We start from the raw sequence: 22,542 nt of genomic DNA, 5'->3' as shown, positions 1-22,542 counted from the left end.
AATAAACCATTAAAGGTTGTTGGACCAGGTGGCTCATACTCATAATTCCAGTGGGAGCCTAAGGCATGAATAGCTCAAGGTCCTCTGTCCTACCCTCCTAGAAATGGGGGTTGGGTATGTGCTCAGTTGACAGTGCCTACCTGGTACACAAAACCCTGACTTAGATCCTCAGAGCTGCAGAAATCATGAGTAGTGGCACATATCTGTAATCCCAGCACTCTGGAGGTAAAGCCAAGAAAAGCAGAAGTTCAAGTTTATCCTTCATCTTCTGCTACATAGCTAGTTCAAGGCTAGCTGGGGCTACATCAGATCTTGTCTCAAATAAATAAAATCCTAGGAGGGCCATCTCTAGAGATTAAGAGTATAGCTTAGTGGTAGGGTATGTGCTTAGCATGGATGAAATCTTTGAATTCCCAGCACCAAAAGAATTGGCTGATTATCTAATTGATCTAAGGCTAATGGCTAACTTATGTTTCTTAAAGTCTTCTTAATTTTTTTTTAATTGTATCATCATACAGGCAGGCTTCATAGTTGAGGTATTTGATTCCAGTTATTCTGAAGAGCAAGGCAAGAGAAGCATAAGTTCAAGGCTTGCTTGGAGTGAGTTCAAGGACAGCCTGGACAACTTAATATTCCAAAGGAACACATAAAAACTTGGCCAGGTGTATAGCTCTGTGGTAGAGCACTTCCCTAGCATGTGTTAGGCCCAAGGTTCAAACCCCACCTTCTCCGTGGCTGATTCCCTATATCGAATTCCTCTGTTTGGGAAGTAGGGCCATTTTGCATGCAGCAGAGAGATTTCAACACGGTAGACTTTATCCATGCTGGCTTTATTCCTTGTACCTACTCTGGATAAATAAAGACCGTGCCCAGTCACAAGCAGGTTCTCTTCATGCTTCTCTACTGCAATTAGTGCTAAAAGCCGTTTATTGTGAAAATCACAAATACTATTGAATAGAAACATTACAAGAACAGAAACCTCATGTGCTTTGTTCCCACCACACATCATCCATTTTAATTAGAGAAAGGGGTGGTGGGCACTGTGACAGATTCTAGAACTGAAATCATTAATTGACGTCCACAAAAGAGAGACAGTTAGCAGGAATCCAGTGACAGCAGGCACAGCATTTACCTTAGCACTTTATTTAGCGTATTACATTTTTTGTGTATTTTTGCTATGCAGGTTCAATGCAATTTTATTGTAATGGAAAAGAATCTGTCTTTTTTTTTTCCCTTCAAAAAGAAAGGTGTAAATATGTATTTGAAGAGAATAAATCAAAGTAAGTTCTTTTCCTTCAAAATCTGATAAAAAAAGTTTTAACTGGTTTTTATATTTTTTTCCCCCTACACTTAAATGATAGGAAACAGTTTGGGATGTTTTTCATGGGTTTCGGCTGATATAGCAATAGCTGCACAAGTCCATTTAGAGCTCGAGCAATTGCAAGCGGGAAGGGTAGACAGAGATGCAGGAAACAAGAGAGGCTTGCTGTCCCTCCGCATTTAGAGGCACCAGTTGCTGTCGTTGTTGCTGAAGGCTAGCCTGAGACAAATGGGATGGATAAGGCTGAACAAAACCTAACTGTTCAGACACATGAATAACCCCTACATCTCAGAGCTAATTTGTGACCTCAGGGTCCCAATAAAAGAATAGAGGGGTATTCTTTATAGCAGTGACCATCTGGAACCATTAGGGGCTCAGCTGCAAGATCATGGCATTTTTTTTTTTTTTTTGAGTTTCCTAAAGAAACCATGATATTCTTATTTGGACATAGAAAATATTTTTCCCTGGAGCTAAATATTTTTTTTTCTCCACCAAGAGTGAATATATATCACATGCAGACATAACGTAGGAATGTTGAAAAGCCCCTCTCCATGAATAAGTTTGGTGGTAAAGAAGACTTCAAGGGTGAATTTTACAAGTTAATTAGGGGAGTCACTTGATTTGGGTTTTTTGGCGTTTGTCTTTTGTTCATTACTTGACAGGCTTTTACACAGCTCAGGCTGGCTGGACTAGATTTCTCTGGGTGGCTGAAGATGACCTTGAACTTGTGATCCTTACTCCTCTATTTCTGAATGTTATAGTTAGAGTTGTCTAGCATCACACACTCCTTATGAGGTTCTAGGAATAGAACCTAGTGCGTTTTGAACTCAGGGCAAGCAAGCACTCTACCGATTCAGTTCCATCTCCATTCCACTTACGCATTTTAAATTTTATTTTGCTTGTAAATTGCCTCCAAATCTGTCTGTCTGTCATCCCCCCCGCCCCCACAGTATGTTACTGATGTTTTAAAATTCACCTTCCCAGTGCCATTTGTACAAGAAGCCTCCTTGTTGTTAATTCACAGAACAGGCTTAGAGATAAATATCAGAGTCTCAGACCAGATCCTTTAGCTTCTGTCACTGTCGTACACATGTATGTGTGCTGGCACCCTCAGCACTGGGGTTTCATAATCAGCATGACCTGCAAGAGTGGAAAAGGAACTTTGGGGCTAAAATGCACAGGTGACAACAAACTGATCAAAATGAGCAACTTTCCATGTTGGCTCATAGACCAGCAATTCACTATGTTTCCATGGAACTGTAGAGTTAGTTATCCACAGAATGGAATGACTAGTGGTGTTCAGTTTTAGGATACAAAGTTGAATAAAGGACAAAAGTAATTCAGACAAGTAGTTTCACAAGTAGTATCGAATGCTGATTAAAATAAAAAACAAAAAACACCCTCTGAGAAGCTGACCTCTTTAGAAGTATTGCCTGAGGCTGGGGAGATGGGTAAACTTCTTGCCATGCAAATATGAAGACCTGAATTTGGTCCCCAGTACCTGTGCAAAATGCTGGGGACAGTTCTGTATGCCTGAAATCTCAATGATAGACAGCTAGAGCCAAGAGGATCTCGGGCACTCACTGGATAGCTAGTCTAGCTGAATTGGTGAGCTTCAGGTTCAGTAACAGAGTCCATCTCAAAAAATAAGGTAGAGAGCAGCACGTGACTGGTTCATCTCTGACCTTGTACACACACACACACAGGAACACACCACCCACCCACTCACATACAAAGAAAAACAACTCCCAATGAATATTAATTTCTATGTAGTTTGGAAAGAACATTCCAGCCCAGGCACATCAGCAGTGTGCAAAAAGACTGTGGTGGTATTCGGATGCTGGACTCTGGTGGAGTCATGCTATGCTCTCTTCCTGATGAGAGCTTCTTTAAGGCTGGGTCTTCCCACTTTTTCCAGTTGTATAATTCACCTATCAGCCAACTTAAGCCATTCTTCTTAAACTCTGAAGGCTCTAAGTGCAGAGCTTTCAACTCTGTTTATATTTGCCTTTCTTCTTTTCTTTCTTTTTTTCTTTCTTTTTTTTTTATCCCCACCAAAATTTCATCAGATTCCCAAACTTACATGAGGCTTGGCATGGCAGAGCTGGATCACAGCCTCCCCTGCTTGGGAGACCAAGCCAGGAACATTGCCAGTGCAGGGGCTGCCTAACTTCTTAGCAAGTTCCTACCTCAAATGTGTGACAGAGTAAGGGATGGTCTGGGAAATGGTTTCATTGTAAAGCACTTGCCTAGCATGTATGGGACTCTGGATTCTATCCCAGCACCATGAAAAACAGGCTGACTTATGCAAATGCCCAGGACCCCTGGCTATGGCCTTTGATGAAATGATTATCTTACAGTGACCAGATGTTACTTAATAGCAAAGTGGCTGTTAGATGTGTACTAATTGAGATTCTGATTAATATTCTGTTGAGTTAAAGAAATGTCTCATTTCTTCCTGATAGTTGTTTAGCTTTTATTCTTTTTTGTTTTGTTTTCTTTTTCTCAGGTTGAACCTGAGTTGAGGGAAAAAAAATGGTAATGATGCAAACAATAAAATTATCTCTCAACTATGAAGCATTTTCATTTTTGAGACCCAGTAATAACCAATTTTTACAATAATGTCCTTGACTATCATAATTGCTCTTAAGTACAAGGGAATGTAATAAAAATCTGCTCTTTGCTTTACTAAATTGACATTAGAATTCATATCACTGTTTCTCGCGTGAATATTCTATGGGAACGAAGTTATTAGAATCTAGGACTTTCCCAGGAGGATGTCTAACTTTCCAGCATATTCGATCTCCAAGAAGGTCCTGTTCTGACTTGGAGATTAAGGTTTTTCTAGGGAGTTTGGGGACTGAAAGCATCTTGGAAAGGTTGAGCTAATGTCCTGCCAAATGTCAAGTACTGCCCTTTTTGGAGGATCTTCGGAAAAAAAAAATGCTGAGCGAGGCACATTAAATATTTCTATCTCCTAGCTGCAGATAAGAAAAACCAGTAAGAAGGCTCAGCCTGGAAACACTTGTTGCACAAATCTGAGCACAGGAACTAGATCCCCAGATCCCATAATAGACAGAAAGAACCAACTGCACATTGTCCTCTAATCGCTACATGTACATGTGTGCATGCATGCACGTGAACACACACACACAGGCACACATGAGCACAAATTATAGGCAAGGGTCACCATATGGGGAAGACCATGCGGTTCTGGTGGTTTTTTGTTTGTTTTTATCTTTGTTTTTTTGTTTTTCTCAGATTGGGTGACCTTATTTTACACATTGTATCCATTGTCCTACGAGTTGTGTTATTTTGTTTTTCTTTAGAGCTGAATAGTATCCCAACTTATATCTGTACTAGATGGTCATTATCAATTCATTTACTCTTAAACAACTGGGTTGATTTTCTACCTTTGCTGTGGTAAAGCAGCAATAAATATGGGAGTGCAAATATGTTTATACTAGGGTGCAGAGAACTCTGGGCATGTGCCTAGGAGAGGAGTCGCTGGGTCAAACGGGTAGTTTCATATTTATTTTTTAGATGGACTCTCCACACTGAGTTTCACAGTCTATTTTAATTAACACCCCACCAACAGTGACTAAGGGTTCCTCTTTCTCCATGTCCTCTCAAACATTTGTTGTCAGGTTTGTGGTGACAGCCATTCTGACTGTGAGGTAGCATCTCAGAGGAATTTTAGTTTGCATTTCCTTGGTGGCTAGGAATGTTGAAGACTTTCTAACATAGTTACTGGCTATGTGGGTTTCTCTTCTCTTCTCTTCTCTTCTCTTCTCTTCTCTTCTCTTCTCTTCTCTTCTCTTCTCTTGTCTGTCTGTCTGTCTCTCTCTCCCTCTCAATCATCTATTCAATTTGTTAACCCATTTGTGGACCGGGAGCTTTATTTATTTGATGTTTACTTTCTGTAATTCTTTGTAAACTCTAGGTTTACAAAGTAAACCGTCTGTCGGAGTGTAGCTATGAAGATTTCCCCCAATCCTGTGGGCTGTCTGTGCATTCTGCCAGTAGTTTCCTTTGCTGTGCAGAAACTTTTAGTTTCACATAGCCCCATCTGTTGACACACAGGGGCATTTCATGTGCTTTTTGAACTTCCAGTAGCAATAATTTAGTGTGGGTTTGTCGGAAGGACAGACCGTAGACCTCCCACGTTATTGTATTGGGAAAACGCGTTCTGAAGTGTGATTCTTCTTGTATTAGTTGCTTGTTTGGTTGCTGCCATAAAATACCAGAGAAAAGCCCCTGAAGGAGGGAAACATTGTGGTGGGAAGGCTGGAGTGTGAGGCAGCTGGTCATATCCTTTCTGCATCCAGGAAGCTGGTGATGAATTCAGGTGCTCAGCTCACCTTCTCCCTTTTTTCTGCCATCTCCTCTTCTAATCTAATCTGCAAACTTCACAGCAGGCATACCCAGAGATCTGAGTGGTGATTCTGCATTCTGTCAAACCGGCAGTCAAGGTTCATCCCCATCTAAAGGTTCTTTTCACCATGGTTTATTCTGACATCTGCTTTTTCCTCAAGGATATTGCATGTGGCACTTTCTTTTATGCAAATGCTGTTAAGGATCAAAGTCTGGGCTCACAGATGCAGACCAGCACTGAGCTCCACCCCCAGCCCGAAATAAACTGTAAAATAATCTCATCAGTAGCTATAGAAATCAATCTTCATGAGTTTTTATAAGACTTGCCTTGAGCCCGTGAATCATGTCGTGAGAGTTGGCCATTTCTCCCAGAAAATGTCTCCACTGTGAGCACAGGAGACCTCTCTGCTTCTCCGATGGTGTTTCGTCGCCTTCAGCTCCAGCACACCCTTCCTACCACACCAGCCCTGTCCATGCTTTGTTCCATTTTTTTTATCGATAAGACAATGTTTGGTTTGTTTGTATCTATGTACTTAAAGAAAATGATTCTAAGTGGTATTACAGTTTTAGTTTCAGGGCTTACACGTCCTTCTGATACTATAAAGTTCAGTGGGGTCAGCAAGATGGGTGAAGATATTTGCCACCAAGAAAGAGAGGTCTGGCTCCTGCAAGTTGTCCTCTGACCTGCGCACATACACTTTGGCATGTACACACACAAACTACCTATATATTATAGGACATGTAGTTTATATGTGGTGGGGATGTATTTGCCAAATGTTTTTCATTATTTGATAGAATCATGTGACTTTCTTTAGTCTGGGCCACATTCTTGTGATGAGCCCACTCAATCATCATACACTAGTATGATTGCTGAATTTTGTATATTAATACTCTGTCGAGGATTTGGCTTTTCATGACAAATATTGGCTTCTAGCTTTCTTATCTCTTTCTCTTCTTCTTAGTCCCTCTCTCCTTCCCCTCCAACCCCTCTGTGTGTGTGTGTGTCTGTGGGTGTGTCTCTTTGTGTGTGTCTGTGTGTGGGTATGTATATGTGTATTATGTGTCTGTTTGTGTATGTGTGTGTGTCTATGTATGTGTGTGGGGGGGGTATGTGCACATGCACAGCTGTGGCATTGTCTCCATATGATATGGGTGCCCTTTCTGGATTCTTTTCAATATGTATTCAGATGTCATTTATGCAAACAGAAGTCTAGTTCAAATATGAAGAAAGGTAAATTCAATAAGACATTAAAATGAATCTAAAATAGTACTTTACAGAAATAAGTCTTTGCTTATTTTTTTACGATTTTGTTTTGGCATGATTGTACTTAAGGTGGGGGCATAGTTTGGTGCTCCTGTAACATGGCGTAATGATCAGATCAGGGAGGTGACTGTTGCCATCTACACAAACTCTGCATTCAAATCCTGCCTCTGCTTCACGGTACACATTGCTGCTAGATGAGGTCACTGCCCTGTGCTGCAAAAGTGAGGTTCCAGCCTTCCTTCCTGGTCATGACTTTGACCTCTCTGTAACCTCTCCCCACCCCCCACACAGCCCTGCCCCAGCCTCTGGTACCTACTGTTTGGCTCTCACTACTACGAGATGTCTGACTGGGCATCTGGTTTCTGTCACTGGGTATGATGTCCGTCCACCCCATCCACACTACCCTAACAGATAGAATCCCATTCTTTACACAGCTGAATAGTACTACTCATTTATATCTATACGCCACATTTTCCTTATAAATATATCCATTTTTGAGCACCTAGGCTGATTCTACATCAAAACTATTGTTAAAAAGTGCTACAGTAAACAAATGGGTTCTCGTGGAAATTTTTGGTGAATGACTCTTGAGCAAATCACTTAGTCTCTTAAAAAAAAAAAAATCAAAAGACAATGTTGAGAGGTGACTCAGTGACCAAGAGAATATTATTATTGCTCTTGCAGAGGACACAAGTTCAACTCCAACATTCACATTGGGTGGCTAAGAGTGCAGGATTCTAAGGGCTCTCTGGCTTCTGTGGGCACCCCCCCACACACACATGTAAATATCAGCAAAGAGGCACAGAAGTGGAATATAAAAATGATAATAAGCCATCAGGTTCATGTCCAAGCCTGGTTTCCTTTGGAGCTGTGCCTGTGCTGGCCTGCTGGGTGCATGCATGGTGATTCTGAATGTTTCAAGAGCCTCTGCTGCAGTGTTTTCCTCAAAGTCTCACATACATACATCCCACAGTAAGGGCATTGTCCCCCACATCCTTGCCAGGCATCCATTGCTCTTAGATAAACAATTCAACTCATAAATCTGTAATGAAAATATTTCATCAACAAAAATGATCAAAATTGAACTGAGAATTATTTTGAATTAGACAATATAAATTATATCAATATAATTTGAAGGGAATCTGTGTACCAAGTCATTTAATAAAATCCTTAAATCAGTAAAATGATTGTTTAAGGTCTTTTTTTTTTTTTTTTTGCTTTTATGCAGGCGAGTTTTTTATTTCAGAATTTAATTTTATGGATGACTTTTCTGTCCTTGATCCCAGGATTCCATTCTGTATGGAAAAACCTTACATGAAAACCAGTATGCCTGATCTCAGATCTCCCTGCCATTGACACAAAAGGATACATGCGCTCATTCCGAAGTTTTACAGAACTTCATATTTGGGTGTCTTTTCTTTGAATAATATGTATTCATTATACATATACAGATGATAGAAGATAAATAATTTATATGTAACTTTTAAAAATCACTATTTGTCTTTAAAAAAAAAATCACAAGTAATGCCCAAATAGGGTATGAGTATGTTAAGTATCTAAAAAGCAGTTTGAGACCATGTTATATTCATAAAACAACAGAAGGAGATTCCCTTGTAACACCTAGGACTTTCCTAGCCATCGGCTTTTGACAAGGTTTATAATATCAGGCAATGATTTTTACCCATGGAGCAGACCTCAAATTGAATTAAAAAAAAAGCAGTTGGCTGTATCTATGTTCTTGTGTCTATGCACATATGTGCACATACATACAAATGCCAGAAGTCAATGCCTTCCTCCATCACTCTCCAGCTTATTTTTTGATACATGGTCTTCCACTGAAACTGCAGCTCACTGGCCACCCAGTTTAGCAAACCAGTGAGCTAAACATTATTCTGTCTCTCCTGAGATGGGATCACAGGTGCCTGCCACCATGTTGGACTGTACAAGGGATCAGACTCAAGTCCTTACCAGCAAGCTATTTGCTAAGCTCTCTCTGAGGTACTGTGTCTTCATTTTTTTATGTCAGCTCATCAGTGTGAGTTCACTTTATCACTGAGTCATATGGACATGAACAAAATGATTCTGCTTCCTAGTGTTTATGGCATTACATGGGAATCTAAAATGTGTATAAATTATCACTCATAATACGCCTTCCCCATAACTGCAGGAAACAAAGTGCATCTCACAGCAGAGCTTGAAGTTTCCTGTATCTGGTTCATAGAAAAGAAATTGTTTCTCCTGCTTCAGCTCCAGCACTGTTCTCTTTTTGCAGGATTCAAGCCAAAACTCGAGAGTTTAGGGAGCGGCAAGCCCGAGAGCGCGACTATGCAGAGATCCAAGATTTCCATCGGACGTTTGGCTGTGATGACGAGTTGCTGTATGGGGGCATGTCATCCTATGAAGGCTGCTTGGCTCTCAACGCCAGACCCCAGAGCCCAAGAGAAGGGCATCTGATGGACACTTTGTATGCACAAGTAAAGAAACCTCGGAGCTCCAAACCTGGAGACAGGTAGGTGTTGGCAGCTGTGGCATTGCATCTGTGTCAGCTCTCTGCTGGTTCTGGACAAGGGAGAAGATTGTAAGTGCCTGCTGTGAAATGCTGGTTATATTTACAGCCTTTAAAAAGCCGTTATATCCAAAGCTATTGACTTGACACAGTTCAAGAAGTTTTGAGTGTTTCCCTAACAGTTCCAGGCTAGCTCACTCTGCTCTTCGTGTCCTTTTGACTTGAGGACCTGTCTGTCGTTTACAGCTCAGATCAGAGTCAAGCACAAATATAAGCTGTGTGTTTTCTTCTTGCTAGAAGGGCATCTGGATGAGATAATTAAATGCAGGGACATTCATTTGGATCATGACTTATAAGGTCCACTTTTGAGGTGGCCTAATTTTATACTATGAAAGAATTAGTAGATATGAAATATAGTGCATCTCTTCTATAAGAGGCTTGTTAAGCCATCAAAACAGCAGACAGAATGCTGATTGTATTGTAATGGTTCTCTAGTTATTTAAACATTTAACTGGATCTGTGAGTCTGTAAGCACTGGCATACACTTATTAAGGCTCTATGTACTGCTGGTGTAGTTATTTCAAATGGCTATATACATATTTCAGATTTTAGCTGAAACAATCTTAGATGGATCTTTTCCCACCCCTCCCTTTATATACTCAAACACCATATGGAGTTTAGCTTTGAAGAGAATAATTCTCATTTCCTTTCATATCAAACATGTGCACACTATTGTCATAAACAATACGCCAATCGTGTTATGAAAGTCGCTTATCGCTGTCTATGGCAGCTGGGCTCTGTAAATTATAAATGGTTTTACTTAAAAGCAGTGTTTCTGAGACATTTATGTGCATTAGGCTCGCCTGAGAGGCTTCTGAAACACTGAGTATTTTGATGCCGTAGATTAAGGGTGGAGTCCAACTTCAGTTTCAAGAAACCCCTGGTTGATGCTGGTCTTGCAGGTCATGGCTTCCCAGTCCTCTGAAGGACACAGTTGGGAACTCTGGTGGTGATTTCTTGCCACAGTATTCTCAACAGTCCTTGCTTTACTAACTGACATAGCCAGTAACAGTCTTGCAAATGCAGAAAGTAACTTCTGGCAATTACAGAAAGAAACATTGTTTTTAAAAGTAGCAGACAGGAACAGTAGCTCCTGAGTGAGCGCATCCCAGGGAGATGGTTCTGACCATGCACCTCTGCAGTAGTTTACATTTTTCTTGATTATCTCGGAAAATCTATTTAACATTGACTATAAGGAGTGATTTCTCTAACACAAACACTTGGGGTCACTCCTGCCTCTTCCCTGTGTCCCCCAGAAGGCTCGTGTGTGTTTTAACAGATACACTCAGGAATGTCAGAACCCAAGAATGAAGTTGTCATCAGTGGCAGTGACATTTTCTTTAAAAGCTTTTTGTCTCATCGCTGCCATGATTGTGGAAGCTGCCTGCAGAAGGTTAAGTGCCATCTCACGGACATCCCTCTGAAGCTGCTTTCTTGAAAGAAAGGCCACCAAAACACTAGCACTGCTTGCTAGTGACTCCTGGGGTGGATCTAGAAAAAGATGGCCAAGGAATTACTGATGGCTGATAAATTAATTATCTGCACATAGCTCACACCAACTTGAGTATCAGGGAAAAACAGGGAAGGGGCCTATAGTAGCTACAGTCAGGGAGGACCCTCCTGCTCCTCATTGCCACAAACACCTGCCTTAAACCTCAGGGCTCCAATCCCTGGCCTTCTGCCAGACCTTAAATGGGATTATCATATTCAGAGTGCACCCCACTCTTGTTTACAGCATCTAGACCTATAGTCTCCATGCCCCAATTCTGCTAATCCCAGTCTCTAACAGGCCCCTGGCTCATGCCCACCCACAGTTCACTTTACAAGGAGGAGTCATGCCAAGCAGTGTGTATTTCTGAATCACACCTTTGACACTTCTTTCTTTCAAGCCCCTTGGCTTTACCAGGAGGGCCATGATTTATTTTTGCAGGCAAAACAAGAGATCACAGACACTCGCTAATCCTTTAATGCTACATTTGCAGAGAATAAGATATCCATTAATGACTAATGGTGTTGCTACTTTTAGAAATGGCCTTCCTTTGTGCCTGTCAAGCTTTTTCTCGCCCACCTGTTAGTGAATATGGACTTGCTTGGGAGCATGGCATCTCCCCATTGTCTTTCTTGTTGGAGAGAAAGCTACATAGAAAAGCTATTCACTCTTGGGTAGTATAGAAACCATTTTCTGAGGGAAGGCAATCTCTTGATACTGCTACACTGCTGTAAATCGTTGTGGTTATATTACTTAAATACATATAAAGATAAAATGGGACTGAAGTCCTGTGTAGGACCACCATTCATTAAATAAAACCTCAGTCTTTATGAAGTTAGACACAAACAAAATGACAAGTCCACTGCATTCCAGTGAACTGTGTTAACATGGCCAACAATATAATATACTTTATTAGTGCATTGTGACCCCCAAAAATTGATACACTGGGTGCACACCTGCTACTGTTGAGTGGAGGAAGTGCCGATGCCTTTCATCCATCCCTTTCTCCTGATTCCTTCAGTGCTCTTGTGAATTTGTGGCCCACAATCTTTGGCTGAAATTTCATATTGATAAATCATTTATGACATCACCTGGTTTTCACTATCATTAAGTTGAGGCATTTCCTGGTATCTTTCTGTTTGTAAAGCTAAATGCAGACAGCAAGTTGTTTTTAACGTGCCTGCAAGGTGATCTAGAATATGCCTACGTGAACTTAAAGAAGCAATCATTCTGATGGAAATATGAACCTTAAAACTACCTAAACAGACATTTCCTCCAGTGGATAATGTACAGGTGCTTGTCGACTGACTAAATGTCACCAAAGTTTGCAATGGTTATATGTTGAACTTTGCTATGCAAATCTCTGTATTCCGGGGGAATGGAGGCATTGCTAATAATCTGAAATGTACTTCTTAGATTTTCTTTGTTCAGTTGAAAAAGGCCATCCAGAGAATTCATTGCTCAAAACAATTTGATGGATCTCATAGCCAGAGGTGTAGAAGCAACATGGGAAGTATATTAAAAGTGTCACAGTTGGGAACACTTTCCCAGCTCTAGATATTGTATGTACAGTTATGTCTCAAAATGCACTCATGCCGCTTTTTTAAGTGCGTCCATGGGTGAATTCGTGCCTATGTGCATGCCTTAGTCACCTTCCCTTTATTGCTGTTCAGTTTTGTGCATGTTAATTCTGCCAGTGTTTCCCTGCATGCCTGACTGTATCTGCACATGTGCTGGTTCCCAGGTACATATTAAAGTCATGGTAGACTGCCTTTTAGTCTTTTTTATGTCCTTGGTAACATTTTTACTTTTTACATTAGATGCATGCTAAGTAGGTAGACCCTAATCTCTCTTCTATAGGAATAATTAGGCTTAGATTTACCATAATGTTAAGATGCATCTTACTTAGTCTAGGGACTTTGAAGGTTTAGGCATGGCCAGTGGTTCATTAATCCTGTATTTCCCTGATTGAGATGGGAATTTCTTTTGTTGGCTGGTGTGTTTTGGTTGGCCAAGACCCCTGTGCCTGATGAAGCATATATGACATATTTCCATCCTTCTCTGTGCTCTGGAAGACATTACCAGTTGCCTACCTACCCAGTACCCACTTTCTTCTTTCCATTATGGAGTAAATCCTCGTTTTACTCAGATAGGTAAGTGACAGACTCAACATTTCGGTTTCTTAGATTAAGTGTGACTCATGTGACAGTTATAACTACTAAACATTGTAAGCATCTGGGCAGGTGGGACTTCCTGTAGAGTTAGTTTTTCGGTTTTTTTCCCCCCTGATTTGGGAGTTGGGAGGAGAGAGAATCCTGTGATGGAGGCGCTCTCTAGCACATCTGAATTATAAGGCTACTTGGGTTTGCTCTTTAGTGGTTCCCCCATCCCCCACCCCCACCAGATCTTGGCTAGGTGCTCTAGGTTGGGCTTTACTTGTAAACCCTGAAGGGAAAGCTACGTGGAAATATTTCCAGTCATAACTTGCCCAGCTTGGCTCCTTGTTGAGTTGGAAAAAGTCAGTCTGTTGTTTAAGTTGCTACTTTGAGATTTCTTTTTCAAGCAGCTGGACACTAGGTTGGTTGGATATAAGGAATTGTGTACAGAAGAGCTCAGAGAGAAGCCCTGCCCGCCTCCTCACCTCCTCCTCATTCCCTGTCTCTTCTTGACTGTTCAGGCTCCACTTAGACTCTTGACGTTTCTATCTACATTAGGTAACTGCCCCCTCCCCACCCCACCCCCCAGGGAGCTAGCAGTAGGACCCATAATTGTAACTGACAAAGATAGACTGTAGTCTAGGGCTGAAACAACTTCCATTGGAGAGAGTAGTAAAGGCTTGATTCTCAGTCCATGGAATTCAGCCCAAGGAGCAGCCGGGAGTGAATCCCTGAGAGGATTGTGGGAACCATGGTGTTAACTATGCTTGCTTCCTGTCCTCCAGGTAGTGAATTGCTGTTCACCTACACAATGTAGGCTTTTCTTAAAGTAGGGCATGGTGAGAGGTTGAGACAAGGTCTCATGTATCCCAGGCTGATCTCAAACTAAGTGGGTAGCCAGTGATGATTTTGAACATGTCAGCCACCTGCCTTTACCTTCCACATGTCGGGCATGTGTTGCCAGGTCCAACTTATGTAAGTGCTGGGAACAGAACCCAGGGTTTTCACATGCTTGGCAAGAACTCTACCAAATGAGCTACGCCTGCAGCTCTCTCTGTACAGCATCGCCTTTGTACAGAGAAAACCTCTTTACAAGCTGATATCTGAGGAATTTGTTTCACTACTGCCAAGCTGCCACATAGGCTGGGTTGTAGAACAGTTGTCAAATTTTAGGGTGTGCACAGAGAACCCAAAGTACTCTTTCCATCTCACCATGAATAGTATTAAAGGTTTATTTTTCAAAGTGGGGACTGTTCCCAGAACTGACTGGGAAGAAGGGCTATAAGCCACTACAACGACCTCTCCCAGGTATGCCGATCTCATAGGAATTTTGATCTTAAAGGACTGCCTAATCACCGTTTACCCTGGTTGTACCAGGTATACAGGTGAACCTTGTGGCTTTTTGGTGTCACAAGTTCTGCAACTGTTATATCTTGTTGATGAAGTGTGTCCTAGTTAGGGTTTCTACTGGTATGATAAAACACCATGACTGAAGGAAACTTGGGAAGGAAAGGGGTTGTTTGGCTTATACTTTTAGGTCCATCACCGAGGGAAGTCAAGGTAGGAACCTGGAGGCAGGAGCTGATACAAAGGCCATGGAAGAGTGTCACTTACTTACTCGCTTACTCCCCATAGCTTGCTCAGCCTGCTTTCTTATAGTATCCAGGACCACCAGAGGTTTAGCACTGCCCACAGTGAGGAGGGCCCTCCCACATCAGAACACTCGCTAGTTGATTTCTGTGTAACTGACTTATCCAAATTGGGAACACAAAGTACTTGGGCTATCGAAAAGAAAATCGTGGGCCTCTAGCATGAGCTAGTCACTAACATCTGTTCATCTTAAGCTGTGAGGGAGCGACTATCATCACCAGACACAGCTCATCCCATTTGGAGTTCACCTTGATTAAATCGTTTTATTAAGCCACAGTCTTGGTTTTTTTGTTTGTTTGTTTTGTTTTGTTTTTTTGTGATACTATCCCTGTACTTCCTGCATCGTTTTTGACAGCACAAGGTTTCTTTTCGTACAAGTTACACAGTCCCGTGTAGGACGTTTGGGAGGGCTCTGACTAGTAACAGAGTCCTGCTGTTTGGTAAGCTATGGTCAGTAATGTTCTTTATTTACTTGGGGACACCATGCAATCTGCATTTGCATTCAGATACTGAACTCCGAGGCAGCTCCAGCGGACATTTGCTTACTGTCATCGTGAAGTCATTTGCCACCAAAAATGCATTGTCCTCAAATATAATTGAAATAAAGCAGGAACTATGCTGTTACAAACCTAAATGCAGGAAAATAGTAGGCTAGACTCCCTGAGCTTGCCTAGGACGTCTTAATGGAAGCATAAATACCATAATCATGTGCTTTTTGCATGCATTTTACCATGAAGGGAAAAATGCCAGTTTTAAAAGGAAAGACCTTTGTGAACTTATTTCTCCCTCCCCACTAAGACTGGAATCCTGTTGAGTCAAAAAGAAGTCTGGTAGACACAGAACAAAACTAATTTTCTGAGATACAGGCAGTTATTAAACGTGCGCCCTTTGGAAAATGTTGGGTCATTTAACACAATCGCATTTGCTATTCAAAAAGTCAAATACTGCTTCACCTTCGCTCACTGTTATTTATCTCTGCTTTTCCTGAAATGTGAGATGGTAATCTTGGAAGGGCTTGAAAACTACCAGTGAGTCTATAGGGGCCTTCACTGTCCTGTGTGCCATCAGACCTGGGCCTGTGCCTACAGAGGGTCTGTGCCTATGGCCACCTGCTTCTTTTTGACTCTGGCTGCTCATTTAGTTCTGACCTGTGCCCATGCTCTCCATTGTACCACTCTCTCAGGCTCCTCCTCAGCTCTGGGGACAGAACCTACCCATGCCTGCACCTGACTTGTTCCTGCTACTTGGTTGCTGAAGGTTAGCAGCTCTCGTTCCCAGTCAGCTCTGGGAAACTAATGTCTTAGACTGTTACCAGCATCGTAGTCTTCTGGGAACGGAACCTTTCATCTGTAGCACATGGCAGGCAGGTGCCTGCGAGTTTGCCAAGCTAAGGAATTCAGAGTCTCTTTCCCTTCTATAGCACTGCTTCAGTGGCCATTAGGAGTCTCTCAGCACTCTCCTTGCCCTCTGTATCTGCAGTCTTATTCTTGACAAGTCCATACTTCAGCCACTACCTGGGGTTTTGAACCTAAAATAAAATCTGACTGTGCCTTGTCTTTATTTGAGGTTATTTTTTTATAGCTTGTGCCCAAGATATAACCTGCTGCCCTTAGCATGGGGAATTGGCTTCCTCGGCTTCTGGGTTCAGGCCCCTCTTCTGTTACATCACATTGGTTCATGTCTCTTTGCTAACTTATTATCTCTACCTGACCTCTTTGGTCCCAGAATAATGACTCTGAGACTTAATTGTTTATGGATAAATGCATAGGCCATAAGCTTGGGCTTGTTCCACCCACAAGCTCATAGCTCATAACTTATATAACCCATTTATTCTAGTCTATGTCTGCCACATGGTTGGTTACCTCTCCTCAACTTCATGAGTCCCACTTCCTCAGAGTTCAGGGCAAATCTCCCACTCTTGACTCTTTCTCAGAATCCCCTCCCTCCCCACCCCCTCTGCTGGATATCCCACCTTTTATTTCCTGCCTCTGCTAATAGGCCTTCAACTTTTTATTGAAAGGTGATGCTTCCACACAAAACGTAAGAAATTCTCTCTACAACTGAAAGTGTAAGCGTATAAACTTAATAACACCAGGTACATAGGCCAGCTATGTGGCTTTTTAGTGGTGCAAGTTCTGCAGTGGCTATATTTTGGTGAAGAAGAGTGTCCTAGTTAGGGTTTCTGTTGGTATGATAATACCGTGACTGAAGGAAACTTAGGAGAAAAGGGATTATTTGGCTTATAGTTCCAAGTAACAGTCCATCATTGCTGAGGGAAGTTAAGCCAGGAACCTGGAGGCAGGAGCTGATGCAGAGGCCATGGAGGAGTGCAGCTTCCTGGCTTGCTCCTCATGGCTTACTCAGCCTGCTTTCTTATAGAACTCAGCGCCATCATCCCAGGGGTGGCACTGCCCACAGTGAGCTGGGCCCTCCCATAGTCACCATTCAAGACATGACCACCAGCTTGCCATTGGCTAGTCTGGTGGGGAAATCATCTCAATTTTGGTTCCCTCTTTAAAATGACTCTCACCTGTGTCAAGCTGACCTGAAACTAGCCAGCGCACAAAGTGAGCAGCTCCCATTCAACCAAGCTGTCGATTACAGCTAGAGATCCTGCAATTAAAATAAAGGCTGAGGTGACACAACCAGCTCAACAAATGAAACTGTGAAAGTAATGAAGCCATAAATAAGGTCATGGCTAATCTTAAAGACATTTTGTTTAATTCTTTTTGTTGATTAACGTTGCCTGAAACCACAATTTGTTTGTAGAAGTAATCTGGGGTGGGGGTGGGGGTTGTTTATTTATATATTTATTTCTGCCTTAGGGAACACTTACATATTCTACAGAAATGTGAGGCTAAATGAAAAAAACTATTTTAGACTTTGGTAATCATCAGTAAATTGCCCCCAGCAGACTGTACTCATTCAGTCTTAATGTCTTTCTTGTCACAGGGCCCTGAACTTGTGGGCCTTTGATGAGCTATCTTTGCTGCTGTGGCCGAAATCTACTTCATTTGTGTGGCACGGTGTTTTATTTTAGTGCCTTGCACATCTTAGTACCCCACTTTCCATTCACTGTGGTACAATAAGCCATCTTTCTCTTTCTCCCTACCCCATTTCCCCATCCCTTCTACAATCCAAACTCAAGGCTTTAAGTGCCAATCTTACTGGTATTTAGTGATCTTGGGCTGCTGTCATTTCCTCTTTTGCTCCTGCATAAGGATGGAATATCAGTCTCTTATTAATATAAATTCATGAGGATTTATGTGGAGCCCTGTGGTGAGACGCATTTTCAGCTTCTTGGGAGACTTTATCGAGCCCTGAATCCACAATCCATTTTTAAATTAACTCCCCAGATGTTCCAGGGCCCTTCCTTGGGCTCTGAAGTCCTCCCATAGATGTCTGATTACCCAATGTTTCCGTCTTCATTCTTTCATTTTCCATGTTCTCTTCACTGCTCAATTCTGTGTATCTGCAATAATAGCACTAATTGGTCTAAAAAGAGGTTTTTCTTTTCTAATCAAAGAATTATCTGGATTATCCATAGCTCCTTTCACCCAGCTGTATACATGAAGATATGGAAAGAAAAAAACTTCCTACATTGTTACAGGACAGATAGAATGGATTTCCTAGATTATTACAGGACCTAAAGATACATTTTGATACATTATATAAAGCAGATTCAAATGTTAAAAGAATAAATGTATGTTAGTGTACAGAAATGTTCCTATTCTTTTTTGAGACATCGACTTATGTAGTTCCAGGTGACCTTAAACTAGCTATATAGCCAAGGATGACCTTGAACTCCTGTACCTCCTGCCCCTACCTCCCAATTCCTAGGAACACATTCACTACTTTGTCTAATTTATGAGGTGGGGGGGTGGGGGGAATCAAACCCAGGCCTTTGTACATGCTAGCTGAAGGCCCTTTACTAACTGGGTTACACCTCCAACCCCAGAAATATATGTTCAAACAGTCAACATTTTAAAACAGGATTTTGTATATGGCTTTGCCTTTCATAATCATTTTTATCCCTCAGTCTTTAAATGAGCTGTGTTACTGAGTCCTTAGGGACATAGCAGTGTTCCCCTACTGTGATGGTTTATTGGTTGTCAACTCAACAGGATCTAGAATCACTCCCCAGACGAATCTCTGGGCATGTCTGTGAGAGATTATCTAGATTAGGTTAAATGGGCAGGGAAGACCCGATGTAAATGTCGTTGATGCCATAGCCTCGGCTTCAGTAGCAGATATGTTAAAAGGAAAATCAAACAGATCTTTCTTTGCTTCCTGATTGTAGTACAGTGTAACTATGTCTAAGGCTCCAGCAGCCATTAGATCCACACATGGTAGACTGCCCTCTTCAACAGTGAGCCTAAATGAACCCCTCCTTCTTTAAGCTGCTTTTCTTTTCTTTTTTTTTTTTTACTCATAGCAAAATACACTAAAATAACTAATACCTAAATAAAATACCTGAGGATCATGGGATTGTCTCCAGAGGAATTCCTTTTGGAGAGAGGGGTGGCTTTTTAGATTTAAGTACGCATACAAACCATATGTGTATAGAGTTTACACACAAATTCTCATTTCACTATTTACTTTTGCTGGCATTCATGATGATCTCACCAGAGAAACCTGCTAGTCTTGTGCAGTTCAGGGGCAGGTAACCTCACTAGGACATGGATCCTCTCTGAGTTTGGAGCAAACCCAAAGGAAAAGACAACCACGTGTGACTCAAAGCAAAACTGTAAACAGTACAAATGATATAAAAGTACTAGGTTTCTGACAGGGTAAGTTTACCTGGGCCATTGTGACTCTAGGCTCAAGTCCCTGACTGCTGAAGTTGAGAGGTCGCATAAGTTTAAACATTGCCTTTGTAGCAGAAACTGAAGCTGACCAAGGACAAACAGACTGGTTTCTAATGATCCTTTTGTCTCCTTCTCTCCTTTATCCTGTACATTTAAGCTCTGGGATGATTTAAAGGCTTCAGTGCTTTGAACAAGCCCGAACTCTAGGGCTTAGCTGAGAATTCCTGGAGATCCAGGCAGCTCCTAAAATGCTATTCTGTCATGGCCTCGTGCCAATAATTACGGATAGTGATGTGGATAGCAATGAATAAGAACCGAAAATAACTACATGATTCATGTATGTTGAAGATAATAGAGGATTTTTTTGAGGATGCATTTGAAATGGCATGAGAGAAACTTGAGTGTAAGGATGAGTAGATTTGTATCCTTGCACAGAAATGCATACTTTGAATAAGTGTCTTTCAACTGAACCTTCAGTATTTGGTTTTGCTACCCTCCCCATCAGCCTTCCCCCCTAATTCCTTAGTGTATCCAGACTGCCTTCTAAGTTCTCTCTCACTGTCAAGTTGGACCACAGGGTTCATTGTGATGATATGAGATGTGATACTAAACAAGTTGACCCAGTGGCAGAAGCCTGCCTTTCTAAGAGGTTGTGATGCCTGGGCTGTGTCCTCAGTGGAGGAGAGCTGTTGTGTATATGGGAATGGGGCTGAGTTTTGAATGGAAGGTATTTAATTAAAGTGGAAAATTCAGACCTTCCTGGTGTGTGTCAGGTTTCCATGTCTGTGACAGATAAACAGATCGTCAGGTTAAAACTAGAAGAGGTTGATTTGACTCTCAGTTTTTGAAGCTTCAGGCAATAACTGGGGAGACCTAGTGCTTTTAGGTCTTTGTGAGAGACCCTCACCTCCTGTCAGGAGGGCAAGGATAACCACACTACTCATAGCTGGGTGTGGAGCAATAGGAAGGGGCTAAAGGTTGTCTTGGTGTCACCTTCTAAGACAAACTCCCAGAGAGCAGATCCCACTCAGAGATTCCAGTACTTCCCAGCAACACCATAGGCTGAAGACCAAGCCTTTTAAGATGTCCCTTGGGTGACACTCACCTAAACTGCTCCCAAACTGATCAGCTAGGCTGACTGGCTAGTGAGGCCCAGGGATCCTCCTGTATCCACCTTCCCGGTCCAGGCATGCAGTTCCCTCCACCACACCCACATTTTATATGGGTGCTGGGGATCTGAACTCAGGCCTGACAAGCACATTACCTGCTGAGTTACTGTCCCTTTCCTCCTCCTCCTCCCCCTCCTCCTCCTCCTCTTCTTTTTTCTCATTTCTCCTCCTCAACCCATTCTTCCTCCACCGTCACAACTACCACTAATTCCTCCTCCTCCTCTTCTTCTTTTTCCAGCTTTTATTTTATAGAACAGCGGTTTGAATCGCACAATAGTGTTAGCCTTGTTGATGGACAGGTTTGATATCCAACACCCTGCCCTGATTGTAACTGATCAGGATGTGAGCTAATTTTTTAAAACGATCAATGGCTCTCTGGTTATTTACTGAGATTTCCTTTACGGCTAGTATCCCTTCCTGACTTTCATGTCTTGTCGATTCTTGAAAAACCTTTAACAGCCAAGGGACGACCAGTGCTACACATACATATGCCCGTGGGTTGCAAGAAGTTGTGCTCCCAAAGTGCAGAAATTATGATTAAATTAATGTTGCCACTTTCTGCAGACACTGCCATGGGAGGATGCAGGGCTGACACACATGGAAGCCATCCGTCCCTCCTTCTCCTCAGCACTGTAGAGATCCGCATGTCCAGCTCTGCAGAATGCTTCTCAGGCACAAATTTCCCTCTTGGCTCTTTCCGGATCCTTCCCATGCTTGCCCATTTTGACCATTTAAGTCTCAAGTTTTCTGTTTGGATTTCTGCTGGAAAGCCTCCGTGACCCACAGTGGGCAGAAGGGCAGCAGGTGAAGTTGCCAGGGAGACAAGGCAGGTGACAAGCTGGTGGGCCTTCAAATTCTGGGGGTCACAAGAATTCATCCCTTGAGAAAGCCCAAGCCCAAGCGTTGTGACAGAAAATGCAACTTTCTCTAGAGCGCTCACCTGGAACATGATTGTCTGTCTGAGAGGGGCCATCTCTGTGGCCACAGCAGCTTGGGAGGGGGTGGCGGGGGGTGGAGGGGGAGACAGGCAGAGCCAGAAGGCATTGTCTCAGGAAATGCAAATGATTTCCAACTGTGTGCTTGCCCACTCCTTGTCCACCTTCCCTACATTGCGTTTCCTGCTAATATTTTGACATCACACCATGCGCGTGACTTTGTTCCATGGTTTATCATGTCCAATCTGAGTTAAGTTGCAAATCAAGCAGGGGGGTTTAAATGTCTGCTTTGTTCATTGTTATATTCCAATATTTATATGGCATTCATGTATGTTTATATAAATTAAGAAATGTGGGTCAGTGAGCTGGCTTTGAAGACTAAAAGCTGACAAGACTGATGACCTGAGTTCAATCTCCAGGACCTACAGATAGAAGGAAAGAACTGACTTCTGTGCATTGACCCTGACCTCAGCATGTCCACCATGGTACACACACACACACACACACACACACACACACACACACACACTGAGGCAGATCTCTTCTTATGACAGCTTCTGGAGTCTGTCTGCATATAACCACAAAGGGTCTTTTTTAGAAACATAAACATTTTAGTTGTTAAAGTCACTTTTTATTATGTGCCTGCCTACAATCTTAGCTACTCATAAGACTGAGACAGGAGGGTCTCTAAAGCTCACAAGTTGGAAATCAGTCTGGAAAACATAGCAAAACCCTTTTGCTTGTCAAGAGTTAAATTCGTAGCCCTTGTTGGCTGTGGGGAGCTCATCTCATTGGCAGGAGACTGGATGT

General features: G+C 42.2%; 1 protein-coding gene across 6 annotated transcripts in view; it reads left to right on the top strand.

Moving 5' to 3' along the window:
* The window catches only part of Pard3 (par-3 family cell polarity regulator), a 544,654-nt gene that overhangs the window by 400,422 nt on the left and 121,690 nt on the right, over positions 1 to 22,542 (top strand). For all 6 annotated transcript variants that reach the window (XM_029480763.2, XM_029480762.2, XM_021170616.3 and 3 more), the window contains one exon: positions 9,232 to 9,468. In XM_029480763.2, coding sequence (XP_029336623.1) covers positions 9,232 to 9,468 — 237 coding nt within the window. The remainder of the gene's footprint in view (positions 1 to 9,231; positions 9,469 to 22,542) is intronic.

Source organism: Mus caroli, unplaced genomic scaffold (assembly GCF_978045245.1).
Source record: "Mus caroli unplaced genomic scaffold, Mus_caroli_1 scaffold_10, whole genome shotgun sequence".
Lineage (NCBI taxonomy): Eukaryota > Metazoa > Chordata > Mammalia > Rodentia > Muridae > Mus > Mus caroli.
Note: the sequence above shows the minus strand (reverse complement) of the source record. Positions and strands in the feature narration are given on the sequence as shown.